The sequence below is a fragment of the Enhydra lutris genome, unplaced genomic scaffold (genome assembly GCF_002288905.1).
Source record: "Enhydra lutris kenyoni isolate GAN:26980312 unplaced genomic scaffold, ASM228890v2 scaffoldscaffold22, whole genome shotgun sequence".
Lineage (NCBI taxonomy): Eukaryota > Metazoa > Chordata > Mammalia > Carnivora > Mustelidae > Enhydra > Enhydra lutris.
Genome location: NW_019154106.1, coordinates 10,505,244 through 10,532,205, shown reverse-complemented (window position 1 = coordinate 10,532,205; position 26,962 = coordinate 10,505,244). Strand labels below are relative to the sequence as shown.

Below are 26,962 nucleotides of genomic sequence, written 5' to 3'. Positions count from 1 at the left end.
CCTGGAGTGTGAGGAATGAGGAAGTCATGCCCCCTTTCCCAAACTTCCAGGAACTGACCCGCACTGCTGGAGTAGTGCGTATGTGGGAGAGAGGAAGGAAGGGTACCCCTTCCTGCCGCTGTGTGCAAGAGTAGGAAAGGCTGGCCCCAAGACAGCCAGGAGATTTGCCTGCCCTCCCTCCTTCCCTCACCAGACGGGAGTTTCCTGCACTGTGGTTCTCAAACTGGCCCATAGGTTAAATCGGTTGTTTTCTAGGGTCCCAGGTGTGGTTTGTTTTGGGGTTTTTTGTGTTGTTGTTTTGGGGTTTTTTTGTTTTTGTTTTTTGTTTGTTTGTTTAGCTTTTTTTCTTTTTAAGCCGCCACGAAGATGCTAACGTGCCGCCAGGTGCCCCCGTCCGACCTCTCGTGCCCCCGTCCGACCTCTCGGAACTGCCTGGTAGGCAAGGCTGGGCCCGGAGGCCAGACCTGCGGGGCGGGACTTCCTCAGGAGCAGAGGGGCCTCTCCCAGGGGTGGGGCTGGGCACGAACTCCGGCCGTCTGCGCCCAAGACCTTCCTCCACCAGCATGGCCTAGGGCTCTGTCAGGGCAGGCCCAGGTGGTTGTCACCCAGCCCTTTTTGGCCGCTTTCTCCGCCTTTCCGCCCCCGCAGTTTGGTTCCCCATCTTCCCCAATACCAGTTCAGAGTCAGATGTGCGATGCCTTTACAGGTGGGTTACTTGTGGGGCGGGCGTGAGGCAGAGGAAGTGGCTGTTTCCTCCAGGGGCAAGAGGGAGCCAGCCGAACGCCTCGAGGCCCTCTTAGTAAGGCGGGTCAGTCTCCAGGGGAGCGGCCTTCTTCCCGACCTCAAGCGCGGGGGCGCTCGGGGCTTGGGGGATCCGTGGGGCACTAGGACCCGGCGGGGCGGAGGGGCAGCCCCTGTGCAGCGCTCCCTCCCTCCCACCCTCCTGCTCTGGCTCCCGCTCCATTGTCTGGGAGCTGCGGCCGCGGGCAGGCGACCGGGCGGGCGGCGGCGGGGATCCAGCCGGCCGGGTCCGGGCGGCGCGGAGCGGGCGCGGGAGATGCCGGGCGGGCGGGGGCCACCTGAGCCACCCGCCTAGTCCCCGCCCTCCGCGGGAAGGATGTGCGCGGGGATGGCGGAGCGCGTGGCAGCGGTTCCCCGGGGGCCCTGCGGCCCCTGGCTCTGCCTGCTGGTGGCCCTGGCCCTGGACGTCGCGAGAGGTCAGCGGGAGGGGAGGGGATGGGCGGGACCCGGGGTGGCTTGGGCCCGGCCGGAGCCGGTCTGGAGGGTGCGGCCAGCGGGGACCTGCGGATTCCCGGACTAAGCCCGGAGAGGGTCGCCCCGCAGCTTGCCCTGAGGACCGGAGGTCTCACCACTCCTTCCCCTCTCGCCCCCCAAACGGATCTTCCCTCCAGTCGCGCTCCTCTGTTGCTTCCCTCACTTCCAGAACCAGGCAACTCTTCCTAATCCAGGACCAGCCAGTCCCGGGCTCTCACAGCCAGCCCCCGCACCTTCCGCGAGCTCCCCCTCCCGCCCGGGCATTTAACCCGGCTGCCCCTGGCTCAGGCGCACCAGCTCCCTCATCTGCGGTCCACAGAGCTCCTAGCCTCCTCCCCCCACCCACTCACCCACCATCGACCCGCCCCCACGGGCATGGGAAGCAACCCCTTTGCCTTGGACCTGCGAGGTGCGTAGCCGCCCTCCCCTTGCCCCCAGGAGCGATCTGACCTTGGAATCTCCCGGGATTGCCCCATCCGTGCCTTCCTGAATTCTGTGGGGATCCCTATCGCTGGAGGAAGGGGGAGCGATTCCTGTGTGCCCAGGATGGGGGTCAGACCAGGCGGATGACACCACAGAACTGGGTGGGTGGGTGGGGGGTGGCAGATAGTGAGGCTTTCTCTAGCCCCCCCTCACTCTCACGAGAGCTGAGCACTGAGTGCTGGGAGTCCGTGGGAGTCAGGCCACAGAGCATCTTGTAATTATCCAGGCAGTCTAACAGGAGGAAGAACGGAGGTCAAGGACTGCCCCCAGGAAGCCATAGTCACTCACCTGTTAACACTTGGGGGCAGGATGTGTGGACTGTCTCAGATACAAGCTCCTTGGTGGGGAGGGTCTTGAAAGAGGTTGAAACCGTGAAGTGCCCCAGCCCAGGATGGGCCAGAGAGGGAGCTGGCTCTAGGGCTGCTTTCAGCCACCTGCTCCCCTCCCCAGGGGACCCAGCAGGAGTCCTAATAACCTCTTACACAGAGAGTTGAGGGAAGCCTTGTCACATCCATTATTCAATAGTGATAACCCCTCCTCCAGACTGCACGCCACACTTTACAAAGCCCTCCCCTACTCACAGTTGTTACTCAATGCTCATTCTACAGGTGAGGACTCAGGCTCTGAGATGTTAAATGACCCAGGCTTTATTGAGGCAGAATTAAGATGTAAATGCAGTCCTCCAGGCTCCTAGAACATCCTGTCCAGGGAGAGCTGCCCAGCTTGGGGGATTCAAGAACCAGTAGAACAAGTCCCCCTGTCAATAGACAGGAAGACAACCAATTCAGATGAGGCAATTAGGGGACTGGTGGGAGGGCAAGCAATCAAGAAGGGCTTCCTTAAGGAGACAACATGACCTTAAGGGCGAGAGGAGAGACCCACAGTCTGGGGAGTGAAGCTGGAAGTGCTCACCCTTGAAAACAGCCACTGGGAGGAGAAGCAGGGTATCCCTCTGGGTGTAATCGCTGACTCCCAGCTTCCCCACTTTCCAGCTGGGGGACCCCAGGCAAGTCCCTTAACCTCAGCCTCATCTTTCACATCCATAAAATGGAATTCATAGCAATAGAACCTAGTTCTCAGAGTTATTACACAAATTGAAGAATTAATATATGTAAATGTCTTAAATAGTCATCTGCATATAGTTAGTGTCCGAAAGTGTGTATTATTACTAGGGCTAACTAATAGTTGGTACAAACCAAATACGGTCTTAGGAGTCCTTTGTCCTTCTACTCATTGAATATTTTGGCTCTCCCCAGGGTCATGGTCCCCCCCTCCCCCAAAGTCCCAATCCCAATCCCATTTTTGCACTCCGGTACCCAGTTGGAACAGAGAAGAAGGGAGCAAGCTTAGACAACCAGTGTGCGGTTTCCATGGTGATGATGGAAGAGGAGGGAGGGTGGGTGCCCGGATAAGTCTGGCCAAGGACCCAGGGACAGAGAAAGGGTCTCTGCTTCTACAAAGCTCCCCTCATCACCATCTCACTGCACAGACCCTGTCTGGGGAGAACTGTGCCTCACAGATGGCTTGATACCAGAGGCAAGTACGCAGAGGGCAGGAATGGGGAGGGGATGCTGAGAAGGTTCTCCTCAGGGAAGGAAGGCCTGAGCCTATGGAAGGTAGACGAAGGAAAGGTTTAGAAGCTGGCATCCGGTCCAGGATATCCATTCAAATCCTGGTCCTATCTTGTGCTACCATCCATTTCCCCTTCTGTGAAATGGGACAACTTCCCCTACATCCTGGGGGGATGGGACATTTTTAACATTTTCTTCCTCCACTGCCCACCACTACTGTGCCCCAGGCTGGAGCTTAGTTCAGCCCTGGCCAGCTCTGGAGCTGTCATCATCTCTACGCCTTCTCCTTCTGCAGTGGGCTGTGACCAGGACCCCCTGGGCCCCGTCTACCTGCCCGCAGCCCTGGAGCTCCTTGACGCCCCTGAGCACTTCCGTGTGCAGCAAGTGGGTCGCTATCCACCCACCAACTCCTCTCTGGGCTCCCGATCTGAGACCTTTCTGCTCCTGCAGCCATGGCCCAGGGCCCAGCCGCTTCTCCGGGCCTCCTATCCACCCTTCGCCACTCAGCAGGTAAGGAGAGGACACCAGAAACTGACTCCCAGGCTAACAGGACTCAGAGCTGAGGTCTGCTTGTGCGTGGCTCAAGGATCTTCCCCAGCCCCAGCTGTGCTCCACATTTTCCAGAGGCGTAAACTGAGGCCTGTAAATGCTGTCTTCTGCCGCACCAGGCCTGGAAGCCTGGGATCCCCTTTTTCCAGGTCTTCCCTGCACTCCCTGTTTTCTTGAGCAACCCCATTCTCCCTCCAGGTGGTCCCACCACGGGTTACTGAGCCCCACCAACGGCCAGTACCCTGGGATGTGCGGGCTGTGTCAGTGGAAGCAGCCGTGACTCCGGCGGAGCCCCATGCCCGAGTCCTCTTCCACCTCAAAGGGCAGGATTGGCCACCAGGGCCTGGCAGCTTGCCCTGCGCCCGGCTCCACGCCACACACCCCGCAGGCACTGCTCACCGCGCCTGCCACTTCCAGGTGAGTGGGCAGGCCCTACCTAGGCTGGCCCTACCTGCTGTGCCAGCCAGAGGGTAGTCCTGGCGGAGGGAAGAAAGAGCTTACCACTTCCAGGTGGTTTCGGAGTCCCAGACAAGCTGACTCCATTCCCGCTCTGCTAGCTTTCATGGGGACCCTTTGAAAGGGTTATTGAGGGCCCCTTAAGGAAGTCGGGCTATTGTATATGACTTTGGATAAGTAACTTAATTTCTGTGGGACTCAGCTTCCCCATCTGTAAAATGGGGTGATAATAGATCATACTTCATATGGAGCTGGAATAAAGAACAAATGAAATGAGTGCAATAGCTTAATACAGTGCCAGTGCCTGGCCCAGAGTACTCCCTCAGCAAGTGTTTGCGTTATTGTTAGAATTACTCTTATAATCGCATCTTGCACTGTTTTGACGCCGGGCTCAGGAATCCACCAGGGAGAAGTATTTTGCAGGCTTCGGGATTCTTCGAAACCTGAGATGTAGTCCAGGTGATCCTGGGGCATTGTTAGGGGGAGGCATTGGGATTGGCTCACTTTAGAATGAGACTGTCCCCCAAAGTCGAAGTGTGGCTTTTGGATGGGTTCGGAGACCCAGCCCCAGTCACTGTCACCTGGGACGTGTCTCTGGCCCGTGCTGGTCCTGCCTTTCACGAACCCCCTCCAGCTCTGCATTTCCTGCTGTGGGTGCTGGAACCCGCTCCCCTACCCCTGGTCAACCATGGCCGTTGTGTGTTTGCAGTCCTCCCTAGGTGCCTGCGTGGTAGAGCTGGAGTTTCCCTCCCACTGGTTCTCCCAGGGCTCCACCACGAGGGCTGAACTGGCCTACACGCTGGAGCCCACCGCTGAGGGCCCTGGGGGCTGCGGCCCCGGTGGGGAGGAGGACCTCAGGGAACAGGCCCTCCCAGTGGGTGGTGTGGAGCTGCGCCCAGCGGACCCCCCGCAGTACCAGGAGGTGCCCCTGGACGAGGCAGTGACTTTGCGGGTGCCTGATGTGCCCGTGCGGCCCGGCCAGCTCTTCAGTGCCACCGTCCTGCTTCGGCACAACTTCACAGCCAGTGCCCTGACTCTGCGGTGAGTTCTGGGCTCCTGGAAGGGTTGGGAGCGGGGGCAGCGTTTTGAAGGCAGGAACCTCTGCAGGGAGACTAGACAGTTGCTTTCTCCTTTAGGGGTCCTTACTGGAATCCTTGATCTCTGCAAACATGGGCCCACCCCAGTCTCTCCAGGCCCGGCAAGACCTGGCCATGGGCACAGCCCTGAACTCGGAGTCAGAAATAGGAAGTTCCCGTTCTCCTGGTTAACACGGCGTGCTTCATAGGGCAGCTGTGAGGCTCCAGGGAGGGAAAACAGGAGAGGACTTGGAAACTGGAAAGTGCAGTGCCTGGGAGTGGCTAATGCTCTAATGCCCCAGGAACAGTGTTTGCTCCAGTCAAGTTCATCTGCATGTTCTCCCACCTGCCCCCTGACTGCACGTCCCTTCTCACTCCTCCCCACAGGAAGGCCCTCCTTTTTGTGTCCCTCCCTGCAGGAAGTTCTCCCAAAGTGGCCCCCCAACCCAATTCCACTGACAAGGATTTGCAGAGTATGAATCTCCTCTCCCATGTTTGGGTTTGTGTGTACCCTGTGTCAGGTGCCTCTCCCACCCTCCTGTGCCCACTTGCACACTCATTAGATCTTTCCCAGACACTTAAAACATGCCCAGCCCTGTGTTTCCCTCTACTCTGGAGCTACAGAGAGGAGCAAGGCCGAGTCCCCACCTGGTGCTACGGGGCCCCAGCGGTAGGGAAAGGAGCTATATGGCACGCACTGGATTATGTGCTCCGGTGGAGGTCCCAGGTGTGGTGGGGCCTGGGTGAGGGCTGGAGGGAAGGGGAAATTCATCCTGCACAGGAAAAGCTTTCTAAGGGAAACAGTATTTGAGTTGCTAGAGGCTTGAAGAATGAGCAGTCGAAAAAAGGAAGGGCAGGGTGGGCTGAAGGCCCAGCCTGAGCAAGGACTCAGAGGCGTAAATGAGCTGTGTGTGGGGACAAGAACTTTCAGTGTAGCTGAAGCAGAGTGACAGAGGGATGTCACAGCTAAAGACAAAACTTCACCAGATCCTGGAGGGCTTCGATGCCCGGATTAGAGTTGACCTTGTGGGCAGTGGGTCTTTGAGGCGGGGAGAGCTCTGTGTCCTGACCTGCACTGAGATGGGGTCCTTCTGGACCGGAGGACGGTGAGCAGAAGATTCAGAGCGGAGTTGGGGAGCCCAGATGGAAGGCCGATGTCTTTCGACCCTTTGTGTCCCTCCTCATTCGGTCCATGGTTCAGCACCCAGCTTGACACACTGAGCCTCTGTCCCCTTCCCAGGATCAAGGTGAAGAAGGGGCTGCATGTGGCAGCTGCCCGCCCAGCCCAGCCCAGCCTCTGGACTGCCAAGCTGGACCGCTTTAAGGGCTCCAAGCACCATACAACCCTCATCACCTGCCACCGTGCCGGGCCCACAGGGCCAAACTCCAGGTGGGCAACTCTTTCCCTGGGTGCCAGAGAAAGGAGAGCAGATTTTTTTCTGGGGCCCAATGGAAGGGGGCTCCCGGGCTGCCTCCCTCCCTACTCCCATCTGAGCATGCAGAGAGCACTCCTTCAAGGAAGCAGCACAGAGCAGATACTGATTCATTTAGCTACTATGTATCCATGTCTGGGTACAGTGAAGTCATTCAGCTACTGTGTATCCATGCCCCAATACAGCAAGTGTCTATGATCTAGTTCCAGGGGATGCCAGCCCATCCTGACGGCTCAGTGACAGCCCTCACAGCTGCCACCCTGTCTCCCACAGCCACATCAAATGGGTCCCCTTTTTGAGGCCATTACTATTTCAGAAACAGTTCAGCTGTGGTTAAACTTTATGAACTCTTACTGGTGCTCTGAGCCTAGGCCAAGGCCATGACTATGGTAGCTCAGGTTTGAATCCTGCTTCTGACATTTTGGATGAATAACCACGGACAAGCTGATTAACCTCCCCCGATAACTCCCGCTCCCGACCAGAGCCTCAGTTTCCTCACCTGTAAAGTGGGAATAATAATATACTCCCTAGGGTCTGTGAAAATAAAATATATAGCAAGCACCCAGCCAGTGTTTGATCAAAGGAACCTGCAAGGGTTATGATTCAGGGGGCCGAGTGCCAGTCCTGGGGCTTAGAAATGACTCTTCCTCCTGGGTTGAAATTGACCACAGCTGCCTTCCCCCCCCCCACCCAATGGCTGTGGAAGGTGGATGTTTGAGTGGAGGGGGAGTAGGGAGGCAGGAGGGCAAGCAGGCTTTCCAGGGAGGGTGGCAAAGTGGCTACATGAATCTTCTAGAGGCCGAGGGTGTATGAGAGCTGGGGGTCTGGAGCCGGGCTGCTTGAGTTTAATCCCAGCCCTGCCACTTTTCACTCTGTGACTCTGGGCAGGTTATGTGACTTCTGTCCCTCTGTTTTCTCCCCAGCAAACTGGGGGTTATCCTAGGACCTAGCTCACAATCTAGAAGTGCTGACAACAGCACCTGGCCACTAGCAAGTGCTCAGTCTCCCTCTCTCTCTCTCTCTCTCTCTCCTGGCCAGCAACCCCCTGGAACTATCAGAGTTCCTGTGGGTGGACTTTTTGGTGGAGAATGGCACGAGTGGGGGTGTGGCAGTCACTCGCCCTGTCACATGGCAGCTGGAGTACGCAGGCCAGGCCCCCGAAGCAGAGAAGGACAAAATGGTGTGGGAGATCCTGGTGTCAGAGCGGGATATAAGAGCCCTTGTCCCACTGGCCAAGGTAAGGAGTCCCCTCCTGTGCCTGGCCAGGCTTGGGGCCAAGTGAGGGGAAGAGCTAGGGGCCGAGCTCCTCCTGCACCCCTCCTACCCACCCCCAGGCCGAGGAGCTGGTGAACACAGCTCTGTTGACTGGAGAGCCGCGCCGTGTGCCTGTGCGCCTGGTCACTGTGGACAGCGGGGGGGCGCTGGTGGAGGTGACAGAGCAGATCGGCTGCGAGTCAGCCAACACCCAGGTCCTGCAGGTGAGTAGCGTGTGCCAGCCCCATGTGAGTATACCCTCATGTGCACGGGGATGCACAGACCCCTTCCCCACTCGGGTCCCCAAGAGAACAGCTGTTTCTTCACACCAGAAACCTCGTGGAGGTAACCACAGATTCAACTTCATTCGTTCCCACCACCTTTCTCCACAGTCAGGTGGGAGCTGTGTCGCCCCAGCAGCCTCAGGTTAGGCACCTCCACGTTCATTGACAAATGATCCGATGTGGGAGAGTTAAGAGTGCATACTTTGGAGGCACATGACTGGCTCAGTCAGTAGGCCATGTGACTATTGATCGTGGGGTCCTGAGTTCAAGACGCATGTTGGACACAGAGCTAGAGCCTACTTAAAAAAAAAAAGAGGGAGAGTATAAATGTTGGGACCAACAAATTTTAGTTTGAAACCCATCTTTGGGAGTGCCTGGGTGGTTCAGTTGGTTAGGCATCTGCCTTCAGCTTAGGTTATGATCTGGGGTCCTGGGATCGAGCCCCACATTGGAGTCCCTCCTCAATGAGGAATCTGCTTCTCCCTCTCCCTCTGACTGCTGCTCCCCCTGTGCTTGTACGCTAGCTCTCGCTTTCCCTCTCTGTCAAATAAATAAATCTAAGAAAGAAAGAAAGAGAAAGAGGAGAAAACCCATCTTTGTTATCAATTAGCTGTGTGATGATGGGCAAGTCTCTTCACCTCTCTGAGCCTCAGTTTTCTAAGCTTTAAAATGGGAATATATTAGAGTGTTGTAAGAATCAGAAGCTCCCAGAAGTGCCTGGGTGGCTCAGTTGGTTAAGTATGCACTTCTTGATTTCAGCTCATGTCAAAATCTCAGGGTCGTGAGATTGAGCCCCACATCTGGCTCTGCTCCGGGCATGGAGTCTGCTTAAGATTCTCCCTCTCCTTCTGCCCCTCCCTGACTCTCTCCCTCTCTTAAAAAAAGGAAAAAGATGAACTAAAATCACCCTAAGACACTATACCAGCAGAGAGCAGCAGCTTAAGCCACGGCAGCTTTTAATGCAATGTAATACTTATAGGATGCTAAAAATGGTAATTATTAGAGCCTTGTAATGATCCATGAGATAAAAAAAAGGGTAGGCAACTTTCTCCGTTTTGAAGTTCTAAGAGGAGAAACCCAGAGCCTGCATTTCCTAACTCCTGGCTGCCTGACTGGAAAAGATGTCTTGCCACTTACGATGGCACTTTGCCCCTATGTGAGTGACTCCCTCCTGAGGGCCCTCGGGCGGGTAGGCCTGTCTTGCCGCTGCCCACCTTCCTGCAGTTGGTTGCCAGGCGGCTCCCACACAAAAGTCAGAGGTCAGCACTAATGAGGAGCCAAATGCGTGGGTTTGAACTCTCCACCACGAAGAGAAAGATTTTGTTGTAGGCAAATAGCTGGTTTCCCCAGCTGAGCCCCGGGTGAACTTGAGGAATGACTGGTTTCTCCAGATTGAATCTTGGAGGCATGGTGAACCCCCCCCCCACTTTTTTTTCAAGATTTTATTTGAGAGAGAGCATGAGCAGGGGCGAGGGGCAAAGGCAGAGGGAGAAGCAGGCTCCCACATGGGGCTCAATCCCAGGACCCTGAGACCATGACCTGAGCCGAAGGCAGACCCTTAACCGACTGAGGAACCTACGTGCCCCTTGGTGAAATCTTTCTACTCTTAAGACATGCCAGTAAAATGCAGGATGAATTTCAGCCCTGCCCCTCATGGCGAAGCCCTGTCTTCCAAGGCTTAGCCCAGCTCCCACCCTCCTGTAGGTGTCGGAGACCTGTGATGCTGTGTTTGTGTCTGGCAAGGAGAGCCGGGGCGCCCGCGGGGTGCGGGTAGATTTCTGGTGGCGCCGGCTGAGGGCCTCGCTGCGGCTGACAGTGTGGGCCCCGCTGCTGCCCCTGCGTGTGGAGCTGAGCGACACCACCCTGGAGCAGGTCCGAGGCTGGAGGGTCCCCAGCGCAGCTGAAGGGTGAGTGGAGGCCTTGGTGAAGTCGCTCTGGGACCTGAGAGATGGTGCAGGAACACAGCCAGGGGCTCAACCTGGGGTCTAAAAAACCACCCCCATTGTTTCTGGTTCCTCCAACCCACCTACCCGTCATCAAGCGGCCTCTGGCCACTTTGTGATCACGGACCTCCACGCTCCCTCTCCCCCTTCTCCGAAGTCCAGATCATTTCCTAATTACTGGGTTGCCTGATTAACCCCACCCACCTTCACTCTCTTCCCTGAGAATGTAAGACCTTAAAGGCGGGGGGTTTTGTCTATTCTGTTCGCTGCTGGGTCCTCAAAGCCTAAGATGGCACCTAGCTCAGTAAATATCGAGAGGGTCCCACCAGAGCCCAATGGTGAGGCGGTCTCAGGAATCTGAGCCAGGCCTTCTGGACCGTGAGCACTCCAACAACTCCCCGTTCAGAGATGGTCTCTCCACCTCCCTGGGAGACAGGAATTCAGATTAGGAGCAAGAGGAGGGCAGCCTGATGGACAGGCAAAGGCACCAATTAGGAACAGGGCTGTGGCGGGGCACCCGCACATAGAGGGACAGTAGAGGGGCAGCTGTGCACATCCCTTAGGAGCTGCGAGTCTCCAGAGGCCGGGACCCTCCGCGGCTGGGGCGGAGCCTGAGCCGATGGCCTGCCCCCGGGTTTGTCCGTTCCCCACCCCCACCCTCAGGGTACCGGAACCCGAGGCTACTGGGATGGCAGAGGAGGCCGAACGGCGAGCCCGTGGCTGCCGCCTACAGTACCAGCGGGCCAGCGTGCGCTTCCTTGTCCCCTTCGCGGCCCACCCGCTGGACGGTGGGCGCCGCCTCACCCACCTGCTTGGCCCCGACTGGCTGCTGGACGTGTCCCACCTCGTGGCGCCGCACGCACGTGTGCAGGACCCACGCGTAGCCTCGCTGGAGGGCGGCAGCATCCTGGTGGGCCGGGAGCCTGGTGTCACCTCCATTGAGGTAGGTAGAGCGCTCCCCGCAAGGCCCCCAAAATGTTCATGGGCAGGTGTGAAGAGTGTCAGAATGGGCCCAGGGTGTACCTGAGCAGGTAGGCACCCAGTGAGATTGGGGATTGGGTGAGAATAAGATGGCCCATGTAATGGGGGACACCCTCAAAGCATGAAGGGCTGGGGTTGGATATGTGGGGGCCAGAACTTGAGAGAGGAGGGAACTGTTCCCGAGGCATGGGATCGGGGTCCTGGTATGTATTGGTCGTATGGAGGGCAGAGGGTGGGGCTCAGAGAGGAGGGGCTGTCTGTGTACTTTCTTGGCCCCCCACAACTTGGAGCTCTCTCTCACCCTCAGGTGCGTTCCCCACTGTCTGACTCCATTCTGGGAGAGCAGGCATTGGCTGTGACAGATGACAAGGTCTCGGTGTTGGAGCTACGGGTGCAGCCGGTGATGGGCATCTCACTGGCCCTGAGCCGAGGCACTGCCCACCCCGGGGAGGTCACGGCCACATGCTGGGCACAGTCAGCCTTTCCCGCCCCAAAGCAGGTGACGGCCAGGGGTCAGGGGGATGAGGTCAACATCTCTAGGTGGGGGCTAATGACAGGGGGATGGGAGGCACCTGGACCCCTCACCTTAGGGTTTTCAGAATGAGGACTGACTGCCCTGTGAGGTAGTGAGCTCTCTGTGGATAGAGGTGATCAAGCAGTGGCTGGCTGGAGTGTGGCAGTGGGAGGTTGGTTAGATGGCTCTGAGGACCCTCCCGATGACTCAGACCCCAGGGCTGAGTGGCAGACAGGTGATTGACACACGTCCCCTCTCTCCCTGTGTTTTGTCCATCTGCCCGTGTCTGTTTTCTCTCTGATCTCTCCTCCTCCGTGTGGCCTGTCTCTGTGGGAGTGGTCTCTGTGTGCATGCGTGCGTGCCCTCGCGTGTCTCTGCCTGTGTCCGTGTGCCCCACAGGAGGTGGCCCTCTCCCTCTGGCTGTCCTTCTCGGATCACACCCTGGCCCCCGCTGAGCTCTACGACCACCATGACCTGGGACTGTCTGTCTCAGCCGAGGAGCCCAGTGCCGTCCTGCCAGCCGAGGAGCGGGGTGCCCAGCTCGGGGTGGTGGTGAGTGGGGCAGGGGCCGAGGGGCTGCCTCTGCACGTGGCTCTGCACCCGCCCGAGCCCTGCCGCCGGGGCCGCCACCGAGTCCCCCTGGCCTCTGGCACTGCCTGGCTGGGGCTGCCCCCTGCTCCTACTCCGGCCCCTGCCCTCCCATCCAGCCCTGGCCGGAGCTCACCAGACACGGAGGCCAGCGTGGGAGGGAAACAATGGGAGGCGGGTGGTATTGGGGGCAAAGGGGGTGTGAGGGGCAAGTTTGAGCGGGCAGAGGAGGAGGCTGGGAAGGAGGCAGAGGCTGGAGAGGAGGAGGAAGAGGAGGAGATGGTCCCCGCCCCTCAGCGGGTCACGGACCTAGAGCTGGGCATGTACGCTCTGCTGGGCATCTTCTGTCTGGCCATCCTCATCTTCCTGGTCAACGGTGTGGTCTTCGTGCTGCGCTACCAGCGCAAGGAGCCTCCTGACGGTGCCATCGACCCTGCCTCCCCCCAGCCCCACAATTGGGTCTGGCTGGGCACTGACCAGGAGGAACTGAGCCGCCAGCTGGACCGCCAGTCCCCCGGCCTGCCCAAGGGGGAGGGGGGCTGCCCCTGCGAGACTGGGGCAGGAGGAGAAGCCTTGACTGTGGCCCAGGCCCCTGCTGGGGGCACCACCAGCTCCTCAAGCACCCTGGCCCGGAAGGAAGCCGGGGGGCGGCGGAAGCGTGTAGAGTTCGTGACGTTTGCGACAGCACCCCCAGCCCAGCCGTCTGAGGAGCCCGTAGGGCCCCCTGCCGTGCAGTCCATCCTGGTGGCGGGCGAGGAGGACATCCGCTGGGTGTGTGAGGACATGGGACTGAAGGACCCTGAGGAGCTGCGCAGCTACATGGAGAGGATCCGGGGCAGCTCTTGACCCCTCCCCAGCCTGCCTGGCCCGGCCCCGTCGGCCGCCAGCCCGGGCAGCCTCGCGAGCAGCCTCTGGTGCTTGCGGATCCAAGTCCCCCACCTGGTCTCTCCAAAGGACGCCCACCCAGGTCCCCTTTGCCCTGCCCCACCCCCGTCATGGACCATGCTCGTGAGGAAGGGCTTATGCCCCTTATTTATGAACCATTTCATCCTAACATTGGGTACAGAATAAACTCAAGGAACCTCCACTGGTCCTGGACTGTCTGTGTCCTGGGGAGAGAAGGGCAGGGAGGGTGTTCAGCCCCTGTCCCTGCTGGGACAGCTTTGGGAAATTGGGGCCTGAGCTACCCTCTCGTAGCGGCCGGCGATCCACATAAACAGGAGGGCCGTGGCAGCCTGGATGCCAGCCAGCAGGAAGAAGTACAGGTCCATCCGGCAATTGTTGATGTTCCCTGGGGAAAGGAGGGGTTGGCATTTGGGTCAAGCAGGGCTCCCCCAGGACTGGCGGCTGAAGGCGTGTGGGGAGTGGGTGGACAGACAGCCCTCTCATCCTGTGCTGCCTGCGAGTCCCCATCAGATGTTCTTTCAGGGGCTTAAAACACAAAGACCCCAGAGAAAGTTGGCCCTTCAGCCGGAACGGCAGACTTCCAGAAGCAGGAAGGAGCCTTGGAGGTCTGTCGAGTACACAGATTCCCTTTTGACAGTTAGGGAAACTGAGGCCCAAGGCGGGGAGGCCACATGGGCGACTGGCCAAGTTGGGGCTAGAACCCGGTTCTTCTGAGTCCAGGCTGCTGTTTCACTGGGCCTGGGGTCAAAGCACTTAGTTGCCACCTCTCCAAGCCTCCCACCACCCAGGTCCCAGTCCCCGGGGAGGGCCCCACACTCACCAAAGTCCTTAGGGCAATAGAGCCAGCCCCCGGGCAGGGACAGCAGGGCCACAAGGCTGGAGCCCAACAGCGAGCCCACTCCCGACAGGCAGAAGAAGATACCCATGATGGCTCCCTGCATGGAACGCGGAGCCTCCGAGTACGCAAACTCCAGGCCTGCAGAGGGACGGGGGGGGGAGACCCAAGCGGCCGCTGGAGGAGCAGAGATGGGGCCCACCCAGCCTCCGTCCTGGCCTCCCCGGCATGACTGCCCGCCACGAGGCTAGGATGACCCCCGTGCCCCCGTGACCCCTTGCCTCTGCCCTGCTCATCTAGTCCCCTGGCTGAACACCTCCGCCTGGATGCACCCCCCATTGCTCTGTCACCCTCCTCCTCGGTCTCCCATATCAGGGACAGCACCCCTCTCTCCCCTACCCTCCTCCACCCTCCTTCAACATCATCGCCAAATCCTTTTGATTTAACCTGAGAAACTTCATGTCGGCCCCCGTCTCTGTTCCCTCTGCCCCAGGCCAAAGCGCTGCCCTGGTCATTTACTGTCCAGCCCCTGCAAATGCCTCTTAAACCACCCCCCTGCTTCCTGCCTTCCTCCTCACACAGCCAGATGGGTCTGTCTAAAAAAAACTCTAATAGGATCGGGATCCTTTCCCTGCCAAAGTCCCCTTGGGGGCGGGGGGGGGGGGGGTGGGCGCTGTTGTTGCCCTCGGGAGAGACTTCAACATCCATCCAGGTTTGGCCCCATCCGTCCCCAGCCCCCGCACACTCCCCACAAGGCTTAGCTCTTCGCATCTGCTGTTCCCCCTGCCTGCAAACATCCTTCCTGCTACCAGCTGAGTTCTGCCCTCCCTGCCCACCTGCCTGCTCCCCACCTCGTCCCAGGGACTCTCCCTACACCCTGGAGCCACCGCTATAGCCCTCCCCTGGGTTTACTGTCTTCGTGACCGTCCCCCCACCCAGTTCTGAGTGAGTCCCACGAGAGCCTAGTCCTGGGCCTCCAGCTGAGTAGCTCCTGCTACTTGGCTGAACAAAGAGCCCACCTCCACTCCACAGCTCCGGCTCACAGCCCGGCCAGGGCCGCAAACGTCCTGAGTTATTAGTGACCCGCAATAGAGACGAGGGAAGGAGGATGGAAGAACTTCCTCTGCCCAGGGGCCTCCGAAAGGGCTTTATGGAGGAGTTGGCATTTAGGCTCAGCGGTGATGGGGAAAGCGGGGTTCACTTTGGACCTGAGGCACAGGGAACAGCACCCGCACAGACACGGGGGATGAAGAACACAGCACCAGGGACGATGTAGGAAGTCGGTAGGGAATGTCTTAACCACCTGCAAACCTCCAGTGCCTAGACTACTGCCTGGCCCAAAGCAGGAGCTAGTGAGTCTCCCCTGGGTGAACTCGGCCCCACCCAGAAAACCTGGCCTTCCTCCACCCCCGTGAACTCCAGAAGCTGGACCCGTGAGACCTCCAACTTTGAGGCAGCACCAGGCAGAGCCCGTCATTGGCGTGAGAGCAGGGGAGGGGGCCGGGGTACCTGGGATACTGGCAAAAATCTCACTGATCCCGATGAGCAGGTACTGAGGGATCTGCCACCAGATGGACAGCGGAGCTGCGTAGTACACATCCTTCCCGATCTGCTGGGACACCGTCTGGTTGTGATGGACATACTGTAAGCGCTCCATCTCCAGGCCTCCTTGGGTGGAAGGGGGTGGGGGTGGGGGATATAAATAGCCAGGCCCAGCATCGGAAGCTTAGCCCAGGGCAGAGCTTGTCTCGTGGTTGGTATTCACTAGGTCACCAGGGACCGAGTGGCAGGAAAGGAAAAGCACACACGGGCCTGGGGGCAGGCTGGAGGTCCGAGATTTGAGCTTCAACTCTTCGACTTTTGCCTTGACTGCTAAGAAGCTCAGAATGCAGTTTTGCACTCATAAACAGGAACAGCTTGTGTTAATTGAGAGCCTGTTACGTGCTGGGCATTTAATATGCATTCTTGCAAATGAAGAAAGACAATTTTAGGCTAAGCGACCAGCCCAGGGTCACCCAAGCTGATGAGGAGTTGGCGCTGGATTTGATGTCACAGCCAGCATCTGGTTTCACAGCTAGCCCCATTTCCCTGATACCACGGGAAATCCAGAAGGGTTTTTAACCTGGTTCTCAAGCTTATTTTTACCTCCTTCCCCCTCATTGCTTAGGAGACGGCTGTGCTGTCGTGGCATGAACACTGGATGTGGTGGGAGGTGATGTAGGTTCCAGTCCTGAGCCCTGGCACTGGTTAGCTGTGTGACCGTGGGCAAATCACTTAAACTCCCTGAGACCCAGTGCTCTCATGCAAAAAGTAGGAATAAAAATCCCAGGATAAGGGGCGCTGGGTGGCTCAGTCATTAAGCTTTTGCCTTCAGCTCAGGTCATGATCCCGGGGTCCCGGGTCAAGACCCGGATCTGGCTACCTGCTCAGCAGGAGGCCTGCTTCTCCCTTTCCCACTCCCCCGCTTGTGTTCTCTCTTTCACTGTCTCTCTCTGCCAAATAAATAAACAAAATCTTAAAAAAAAAAAAAAAAAATCCCAGGATTGCTATGGGGATGAACTAGGACAAACTGCATTAAAGCACAGGTTGAAAAAGAACCTAGTTTGGTTTTTGTCCTTGCAACACAATCCTGGTTTTTGAGCTTTGATTCCCCTGGCTCCTCATAATCCAGGCACAGTGCTGGGTGTCTCACAGACTTCGCCTTTTTTTAATCTGCACAACACTCCTGCTAGACTACATTCCATGAGGCAGAACTCGGGTCCTGCTCTGGGGCTGAACGAATTACTATCCCCATTGCAAAGACGGGGCTCAAAGACATTTAGTAACCTCGGGATCACTGAGTTGCTGAGTGAAAGGGACAAAGGTTTGTGCAGTAGCATGAAAGGCTTCGTTACCAGGACCCCTTTGTCATAAATGGCTTCAAATCATTTTGAACCAGAAGAAGGAAGAGAATAAATAATAAATTCTTTTTTTTTAAGTGTCTGAGTGTCTGAAAAATTCTCCAACACATTGATTGGGTGCCATGTGCATTATTCATAGCAATGAATGAAAAAGGAAAAGAAAACCTGTCTTCAGGGAGCTTCCATGCCACTGGGGAAAATCTTTTTGCATCTCTTGGCCTGAGTTCCCTCATCTGATGAGCAGAGATGGGACTAGAGGAGGAAGGTCCCCCTCAGCTCACACCCCCTGGGAAGCCAAGACTGACACCCATGGTGGGAGGGTATACATGGCCTAGGCCCACAGTTCCAGCATCAGCCCAAAGCAGAGCCAGCCTCCCTCCCCATGTCCCTCCACTAAGGCCCACACACCTGCCACAAGGACAGAGGCAAAGCCGAAGAACATCCCCAGGGCCATCTTCTGCAGGGCAGAGGGAAGCAGCTTACATCGCAGCAGTAAAGGGTCCAGCAAGTGGTCCTTCACGGGCACCAGGATGAGCACCACCACGACGTTGGCCAGGAGGAGCCAGGCTTCTGGGGTCTGGGCAAGAGGGGACCAAACAAGACGGGCTAGCAGTGCAGAAGGAGCTCTGGACAGGAGCGGGGAGCGCTGGCCTCCTGAATGATCCAAGGTCAGCCCTTTCCCCTCTCTGGAATGCACCTTGCTCCACTGGGTAAGTCGGGGATGGGATTAAATCAGAGGATGGCAAATAGGTTTCTCTGGCTTCTATCAGTGGGTAATGGCTGCCTGGAACATTCTTGGGCTCTGCATGAAAACATGTCAGGATGGACTAGTGATGTCTGCCCTGAGCAAGGAATGAAGGTATAGTGGCAAATGTCACACCCTCAGCTCTGAGGGTCTTTGATGTTATGAGTCTTTGACATGCCAAGGAACTGGTTTGGCAAGTTCTGGTGAAAGACAGACATCTGGGCATCCAGGCATCCCAGAGAGTGAGGGAAGTCAAGGTGAAATTGAGGGACCCAAGCGCACCTTGAAGGCGCTGAGGGCTGCCTCAGAGCGGCAGTGGGCGGGAGCAAAGCTGGCCCCGAATTCTCTGGAACAGCTGAGCATCTTGGCAGGATGCCTGGGCTGGGGCACAAGTTGACCCGTCCTCCAGGTGCTTTTCCTGTTCCCTGAGGACCCCCTGCCCCTGGGCGTGGGAACAGCTTCATTGCCTTCTGTTTACAGAGGAGACACCCAGCACCGCCTGCCGTCGGGGCTGAACCCCCGCCTGGCCTCTTACCTTGTAGCCGCTGGGCTGAGCTCGCAGAGCCGCGGAGCTGTTGGCAGGGTTGTCTGGGAAAATGTTCGGGATGCGGAGGTGAAGACCCTGCAGGACGTATGTGGACTGCATCTGCCAAGAGGGGCGGAGCCGTGGCTGGCACAGAGCTGGCCGCCTCCCCCTCAGCCCGGGAGCCGGCCAGCTCCTCGATGGGCGTTCTTCAGAAGGAGCACCAGGCCGCAGGACAGCGGTCCTCTCCCCCAGCCTCAGGGGATGTGACCAAACCCCACCCCCGCCATTCTCCTTCCTCCTCAGGAGCCAGGCCGGGTCAGGGAGCCTCCTTCGCTCTGCTTCCAGGCCCATGAGCCCTGTGTGCAGCCTTATCCCAGAGCCTGGGCACAGCTGGTCTGACTCACATTTGGTGTCTCCAGGACCTGGCACAGAGGAGGTGTGGAGAAATGTCTGTTGACATGGGGAAGATAATGACATGGCTGTCCCCACGGGGAGCTCTCCGTTGACACTGAGGCCAAGCTGCATCCCACGGGCTGACACAGCACAGGCCCCGGGTAGGCCCTGGCCCACCAGAATGGCTCTGGGAAGGCTCTAGGGAGCCCACTGCCACACTGGGCATCACCCTGTTAGCTGCTCTATAAAACTGGGGGACCGGGAGGATCCCCCAGGAGGGCCTGGGGCAGGAGAGGGCACTCAGGGTGCTCAGGACAGCAGCTATCCACCAACTGGTGTGTAATGATGTCAGTATTCTGAGAATCAGCAGCGGACGCATACACACACCCTCCTCATGTCCCTGTCCCCTCGCCTCTGTGTCACCCCAAATAGCAGGCTGGCCCTACACAACCCCCATATTCGGTAAATGCAAAACAAGCTTCCTAGGAAGGGGGTATAGAAGGCAAAGGCCTTGTCCTCTGGGGGCTAAAAGTTGGGGCTATAAGCTGCTGCCCACCGCCCACCTCCCACCCTCCCCCCACAGCCTTCCCCTGAGGAGATGGCTGGAAGCAGAGACTCTCAGGCTGAGTACCAGTCTCACCTGAGAAGTTTACCCTTCTAGAGACTTCCCCCCACAGTCTGGGGTGGGACATGGAATCAGTTTCAAAAGCTCTGCAGGTGGTTCTGAGACACAGCCCGGGTAGGGGACTCAACCCACGGAGCTCACCCCTGATTGGCTATGTGGCGTTGGGCAACCCTGGGCCTCCGTTGCCACGTCAGAGGATCTGACTGCTCTTGAGCTGGGGGGAGCCTCCACAACCCCCGTTTGGCACATGAGGCCCAGACAGACAGGGTGACATTCGGGGCACTGGGCCTCAAACCCGTCTCCAGAGTTCCTCATGCTATTCTCTACCGGGATGGCTTTGTGCCAGGCCCTGTGTAGCCACAGGTCATGCTGCAACCCCCTGCCTTCTCTTCCACAAGCTCTGGGCTTCTACGGTGAGAGCGGAGGCCTGTCAGGTGACCAGGGAGCCTGTGCCCCCAGAGCGAAAGACCCGGATGCTCACCTGGAAATACACCATCCAGTAAGGCACCAGGGTCACCATGACCGGCAAGAGCTTCACCAGCACCTGAAAGTTGGCCATGTCCTCTTGGGGGGAAGGGCCAGGCTGGGGAGACCTCTGGTTAGGCAGCGGCTGGGTGCTTTGAGGGTCTCTGTGGGGTGATGGGGGGCAGCAGATAAAATAGCAGCCATCACCACCCCCACGGCCACCGTTATCTTGCTCCTCCATCACTAGTGGTCACCTCTGAGATCACCCATCTCCTCCCTCCACCAGGAGCATCACCTTCTCAATCATCACCATCATCACCATCCTCGCCATCATCGTCGTGAATGAGGCGATCTCCCCCCAAAGCCAACCTCCCACCAACTGTTCATTACACTCCCTGTCACTGTGCTTACTGTCCCCTTTCTCGCACAGGTGGCTGATCAAGACCCCTCCCTCCTGGAGCTCGAGCCCAGCGGTCTGGGGAAGGAAGACCAGGGACTGTGGTGAACAGAGTGTTGGGGAACTTTTGGCCTCAGTATCAGCGTCCCATGGAAGCAAGGAAGTCCCAATCCAAGCCTGACTCAGAGAGAGAGAGGGTGGCCCAGATCTGACATACCCCAAAGCACCCCCATTTGCCATCACCAAGTCCATCCTCCTCAACAGGCAACATTACAGCCCTCTCCCTATGGACGGAGACAGTGGAGAGGTAGGGGTGTAGGGGAAATTGTTGGGAAACAGGATAGATTAACCACTGCTGCGACCTTCCCCCTTTGCCCTTTGTCTGGACAGGTTTCTAATCCCTTCTTGATCTAGAGCCTTGCCTCATCCTTTGAGATGCCAAAAAGGGCAACACCAGTGCAGTCATTTCTAAAGATGGCCACTATTAGCCTCTCCCCTCCCATGGTGGGATGCCACTCCTCCACCAACGGCCGATTCGCTCCCCTGCCTGGAATCCAGGCTGGCCTTGTGGCTGACCCACGGAATGAGCAGAAGTGGTGGCTCGGGGACTCCAAGCCCGATATCAGACTCTAAGACCAATAGTTTCTGTCTCTTTCCCTTCAGAGCGTTCACTCTTTGAAAACTCTTTCTCCTACAACCCCCCTTGCCGTGAGGAGCTCCAGCCACAGGCATGAGGCCCCATGATGGGGGACGAGATGTGGACTACCAGTGACGTAAGTGAGCCATCTTGGATGGTTTTAACCCCTTTGGCCAGATGACTGCAGCCCCCCCTCCCCACAATGACATCACAAGAAGAAGAAGAACTGCCCGGCTGAGCCCAGTCACCGTGGAATTATGACAGGTAAGAAAACACAGTTGCTTCAGCCACTGAATTCCAGGACGGTCTGCTGGGCTATGCTGGATCGTTAAAAGGAAACCCCACAGCAAAGCAATGCACCAGCTCAGACAAACATGTGCTGCCCCTTTTCCATCTAGATCCTACTGACAGGCTCCGTAACCGGTTCCAGGGTCTAGACACAGGTTTGCTTAGCATAAGTCATCAATTAACTTTAGGAAGGACAGGGGCCAAAGCAAGCTGGTGTGCCTGTGAGAGGCTGTTCAGAACCTTCCTCCCTGGGTTGCCGGCTAACTCAAGGGGAGCAAGTGTGGCAGATTTCTTTTTTTTTCCCAAAGAATTTATTTATTTATTTATTTGACAGACAGAGATCACACACAGGCAGAGAGGCAGGCAGAGAGAGAGCGAGGAGGAAGCAGGCTCCCCGCTGAGTAGAGAGCCCGATGCGGGGCTCGATCCCAGGACCCTGAGATCATGACCCAAGCTGAAGGCAGAGGCTTAACCCACGAGCCACCCAGGCGCCCCTTTTCTTTTGTTTTTAATATTTTTATTTATTTGAGAGAGAGAAGAGAGAGAGAGCATGCGCAGGTGGAGGGGTGGAGGGAGAGGGAGAAGCAGACTCCCCGCTGAGCAGAGAGCCCGATGCGGGACTCCATCCCAGGACCCTGGGATCATGATCTGAGCCGAAGGCAGATGCTTAACCTACTGAACCACACAGTGCCCTCTTAGACTTTCTTACACTTAATACCAGTGTGGCATTGGATTACTTATCTTATATCCCAACAGCCTGCACTGGTACCATCATCTCTATCACCAGCCAGCCCTACCGCCTTCGTCAGTCACCAGTGACTTAGCTTCACCGAGGCTGCTAGCAAACACCTCCACCTCGATCATCACTGTCAAGACCACGAACAGCCTCCCACTTTCTATAGTGAGCCCACCAGCCGCACCACCGCTGCCGCCACCTTGACCTCGGTCACCATCCTCAGTCACCCTCGCCGCTCCAGCCCCCAGCACAGCAGGCCGTCATAGAGGACTACCACAGGAGTTGACCCCGAACGTCCTTCCAACTGGCCCATGCCTCCCCCGGAGGAGCACAGCACATGTCCATGCTCCATGGCCCTCTTCCCCAAGAGCCCCCTTCTTACCTGACAGAGTGTTGTTGCCACAGCCGGGGACAGCAGCTTTGGAGAGCGAGTTTAACCATAGAGGACACTTGGCTGCCTGTGGGGGGCTTGGTGACGAAGATGGGGGTGGCAAAGAGGAAGATGAAGAAGGCCAGGCCCACGCAGCCCACGGGGATGCTGTAGCCCAGCAGGAAGTTGATGTTCTGTTGGATAAAAGCCACCACCAGCAGCGAGAGCACAGCACCCACGTTGATACTCCAATAAAGCCAGTTGAAGAAGCGACGGCTGGCATGGCGACCAAGATCCATCACCTGCAGGGCAGGGGTGAGAGTAAGGGAGGACCGGGGGCACCCTGCCATGAGGTACTGCACCCCCTCTCCCAGAGAGGCACTTTCCTGGTCCCTGATCACTAAATAGGCACTAAATATTGGTTGATAGAATGAATAAGCCTTTCCCTTGGGAGTCACTTGTTAATGATCAAGATAGTTTGGCACAGCTGTTTTTTCATGTCCATGGCACACCGTGCTTTTTTAATTTTCACCAAGAAGTGCACACAACAGATGTCTTTGATGTCACTTTGTTCATTTCTGGTTGGTTTATTCCTTTGTCTTCGACTGAATGGCCTACAGTATGCCTCACCTTTATAATCAGAAGAAAGCCAAAAAGATCAGGTCTATTTCACATTATTAAATGTGGTGAACAGTTAAAAGTCTAATTGAGAATTTCCTCTGCAATTTGGAAATGCTGAGTTTTCTCCTGTGACCCATCGGCCCGTCCCTTCCCCTCCTCTTGCTCCTTCTGATCTAGGCCCAGTCAAGCAAGGTTGGCCTATTAGGGAAAGCAGAGGTAGTCTCGGACACAGCCCCAAGAGCGGGTTCTGGCCTGACAAAAAAAGAAATCAGTCCCCCCCAGCAAGGGCAGAAAGACTGAAAATCTTTACCCAGGATTTGGATCAATCTACAACAGTCAAGCCCCAGGCCCCCTTCCGGTCTGCTGGTTCGGGTCAGTGGTGCTGGCTGGTCCTACTTCTCCCAGACCCTGGTCCCAGTTTCTGCCCCAGCAGGTCTGGGGCTGGACCCAGGCATCTGCATTTCTAAAAAGCGGCGAAGACTAGAGGTCAATTTTCAAAGTGATTCTGTACTCTGTTACATCTGTCACCTTTTCAACAAACCACCACATCTCGAAATCCACTGGTTTTCCTATCTGTTAAGCTTGGCATTCTGTGATTGTGTTGGGGAAAAGGTAAGTATTTTTTTTTTTTTTTTGCCTTTCTAAAGGTAAAATTATAGTCTATACAGAAGCGTACTCCTAGAGATTCTGAGGGCTCCTCTAGGCATTAGAGGGGGAAGACCATGTCCACATGAGAATTTTTGCTGTTGACTTTCAAACAGAAAATTGAATAAGCCCCATTATGTGCAGGCACTTCCATTTATTAATTGGATGTAAATTAATATGAAAATTGCAGCTCTAAGAGGGAAGACCAGGCAGCCCATTCAGGATATAAATGAGCTCTCCCAAAATGAGCACTTTGTCAAGAATGATGGATGGCCCTTTCTGAAATCAGCAAGTGTGTTAAAAACACAGCTCCTAGGTATGGCTGTCTGCCAGATGGTGCGAACCCTTCCCACCCACACACCCTCCATCTAACTGCCCTACTGAATTCCGCAGCAGTCCCTCACTGCTTTGGGGTACCCGCTCCTGCTGTCCCCACCCACTCTCCATTGCAGCCAGAGACATTTTTAAAGAACTCAAATCCAGTGATGTCCACCTCTGCCTGGAATCATTTCAGTGTTTCCACCTTGTCCTATGGGTCAGGTTCAGACTCCCGAGGGCAGCCTAGGGCACGCGGGGGTGTAGTGCACATCAGTGAAAGAGCAGAATGAAGGGAAGAAGAGAGATGCCTATTGACAGATGTTGGGCGTCTCCTAGTCCGAAGGAAGGTCAACAGTAGCCAAGGAATGGAGAGGGTGCCCTGGAGGCACCAAGTCCCCGGTCATCAAAGGAACCCCAATAGCCTGGATGAGTAAGTCCTTGGCAAGGACAATGGAAACTGGGTAGGATGCAAAGATTCTTTTAAAATATCCCCTTTATGGGACACCTGGGTGGCTCAGTTGGTTAAGTGGCTGCCTTCGGCTCAGGTCATGATCCCAGTGTCCTGGGATCGAGTCCCACATCGGGCTCCTTGCTTGGCAGGGAACCTGCTTCTCCCTCTGCCTCTGCCTGCCTCTCTGTCTGCCTGTGCTCACTCACTCTCTCTCCCTCTGTCCCTGACAAATAAATAAATAATAAAAAATCTTAAAAAAAAAAATAAATAAAATATCCCCTTTATGATGGTGGATAAATACAATTAAAGAACATTTGAACAACAGAGGCAGTAAGGGAGAAGTACAGTAAGTCCTGTGGTCTGATCACACTATTGTGACAGCCTTTTCCTGTTTCTCGTTTTAGCTGACGCCTAGTCTTTTCAAAGGGCTGTAATCATATTCTGTACTCAGTACTGCCTTGCTTTTGCTAACACCCTATGTGGTTGTTTTAAACATATTACATATTACCTAAACTTATTGTCTAATATCCCACTGAGTGAAGTTATCAAAATATAGCCCTATCAGGGGTGCCTGGGTGGCTCAGTGGGTTGAGCCTCTGCCTTGGGCTCAGGTCATGATCTCAGGGTCCTGGGGTTGAGCCCAGCATCGGCCTCTCTGCACATCAGGGAGCCTGCTCCCTGCCCATCCCCACCCCCACAGAAGCCTGCCTCTCTGCCTACTTGTGATCTGTCAAATAAATAAATAAAATCTTTAAAAAAATTTTTTTCTATAAAAGAAAAATATATACTGCCATTTCGTTGGGCCCTTATTCATTTGGTAGATATTTATTGAATTTCTCCTGTGTGCAGCACTCTGTCCAAAAGCAGAGAGAAAGGCCTCAGAGGCTGAGATATTTGCCCAAGTGCTCATGGCTAGTGAGAGGCAGAGCTGGGATCTGAACCAGTCTATGGGACCCCACCTCTGGTTCTGCTGGTTAGGAAGGAGCTTACTCCTTCCCTAGCCCCCAGATTCCCTAGGACACATAAAGATGGGGATCCCAGAGGGGCCTGAAGTCCAGCTACCCTTCCCACCCCTTGACCTGCTCCCTATGTGACCTTGGACAGATTGATTCATATAGTGAAACCTCAGCGTCCTCATCTGTAAAGTGGGCATAACACCACCACCTTCCTCCTGGGTAGTTAAGAGGATTAAAGGAGTTAAAACATTGAAAGCAGCACATGGTCCAAGAAAGCCAACAACAACGGTTATTACCATCGCGGCCATCGTTATTGTTGTTAGACCTAGCGCCCCCTCTTCTTTCCAGTAAGGAAACCGGGAGCAGAGAAGGGGGGAAGTGGTTTGCCTGAGGCCGCTGCTGGCTCTCGGTCTCAGCTCCAGGAACCGCGCAGGCCCTGCGCCCTCCCTGGACCTCGCCAGGCGCGCGCCCGCCGCTCACCTGGTCCGCCCCGAAGGAGGTGAGGTTGCTCCTGATGGAGCTGGCGGCGAGGGCGAGCAGCAGCAGCCCGGAGTAGAGGGTGGGCGCGCAGTACGGGGTGGGCGAGATGCTCGTGCAGTCGGGCGACGGGCAGGCGGGCGCCAGCGGCGACTCGGTCATCTCCCCGCAGAAGGAGCGGCGGCCGTCGACGAAGGCGGTGGCGGGCAGCAGGCTGGAGGCGACCAGGTAGAGCAGCAGGCTGAGCGTGATGGCGCGCGAGCGGCCCAGGTACGCGTCGGCCAGCCAGCCACCCACCGGCGCCAGCAGGTAGGACGCGCCCAGGAAGACGAGCGCGGCGCGGGACGCCTGCTGGCCGTCCCAGTTGAAGCTGGCGCCGTTGAGGTAGAGCACCAAGTTGGCCGAGACGCCGAAGAAGGCGGCGCGCTCCAGCGTCTCCACCAGCAGCACCGCGGCCGCCGCGGTCCGCCGCCACCGTCGGGGCGCCCGCGGCCTGCGCGCCACCAGCGGCCGGCGCTCCTCCCGGGCTCCCCGCGCGGCCATCCTCCGCCTGTGGCCCTGCCCTGCGGCCCCGCACCCTCAGACGGGCTGCCCTCCTTTCTCAGCCCCTGTGGCTCCCCCTCTCTGTCTTCCCGTCCCCTCTGCCTGTCTTTCTCTCCCCCTCCGGCCTCAGTGGCCACCTAGCCTCTACCTCCCCGGCCCTAACCCTCGGCTCTGTCCTCTCTCCTCCACCCACCTTGACTCTTCCGACCCCCCCACCCTTTCTCCCCCTCCTCTCAACACCGCTGCCCTCGCTGCCGACCCTTCTTCGCCCCACCTCTCTGCCCCTCCCCCTCCTTTCCTGTTGCTCTCCCCGGTCGCCCGGGCTTAAGTGTCTTCCCTTACCCCTGTGACACCTGGCTTACCCTCTGGGGAGGGGACCCTCCCACAGGGCTCGCTCTGCCCCCACCGCCTCCTCCTGGCCCCTCCACTGCCTCCCCTGCCTCCCCTGCTTCCGCTGCCTCCCCTCCTCCCTGGCCCCCTCTGGCTCTCTGTCCCGCTCAGCCTCTGTCCAGCTTTCTGCTTCTTGGGAAATTCTGGCCTCTTCTCGGTTCCCCTTTCTGTGGCTGGGCTGTGTCACATGGTGCCGTGGGGTGCACAGGAGAAATGAAAGCCTGGGTCACAGGGTCCCTGTCTGCCTAGCTTTCTAAAAACCTCCCTTCTTCCCCAGCCTACTCTTCCTACCCCCGCCTCTGGAGCCTGAGGAATTGTTTCCATCTTTCGC

General features: G+C 57.1%; 2 protein-coding genes across 3 annotated transcripts; one reads left to right on the top strand and one right to left on the bottom strand.

Moving 5' to 3' along the window:
* The first annotated feature begins 672 nt into the window (after positions 1-672).
* LOC111149497 (transmembrane protein 132A) lies at positions 673-13,411 on the top strand. 2 transcript variants are annotated; one of them, XM_022506594.1, is made up of 11 exons: positions 673-706; positions 3,625-3,839; positions 4,077-4,295; positions 5,044-5,375; positions 6,651-6,800; positions 7,882-8,080; positions 8,178-8,321; positions 10,086-10,288; positions 10,988-11,267; positions 11,613-11,804; positions 12,219-13,411. In XM_022506594.1, the coding sequence occupies exons 1-11, from the start codon at positions 688-690 to the stop codon at positions 13,251-13,253; spliced, it is 2,988 nt and encodes a 995-aa protein (XP_022362302.1). In that variant the 5' UTR covers positions 673-687; the 3' UTR covers positions 13,254-13,411. The 2 variants fall into 2 exon arrangements, with proteins under 2 accessions (XP_022362302.1, XP_022362301.1); XM_022506593.1 differs by lacking the exon at positions 673-706 and adding an exon at positions 1,069-1,217.
* Positions 13,412-13,413: 2 nt separating this feature from the next.
* LOC111149498 (solute carrier family 15 member 3) lies at positions 13,414-26,672 on the bottom strand. Its single transcript, XM_022506596.1, has 8 exons — positions 25,702-26,672; positions 22,243-22,532; positions 19,819-19,966; positions 18,329-18,439; positions 17,457-17,625; positions 15,658-15,816; positions 14,134-14,289; positions 13,414-13,698 (listed from the first exon to the last, which is right to left on the bottom strand). The coding sequence occupies exons 1-8, from the start codon at positions 26,239-26,241 to the stop codon at positions 13,544-13,546; spliced, it is 1,728 nt and encodes a 575-aa protein (XP_022362304.1). The 5' UTR covers positions 26,242-26,672; the 3' UTR covers positions 13,414-13,543.
* Positions 26,673-26,962: the final 290 nt, after the last annotated feature.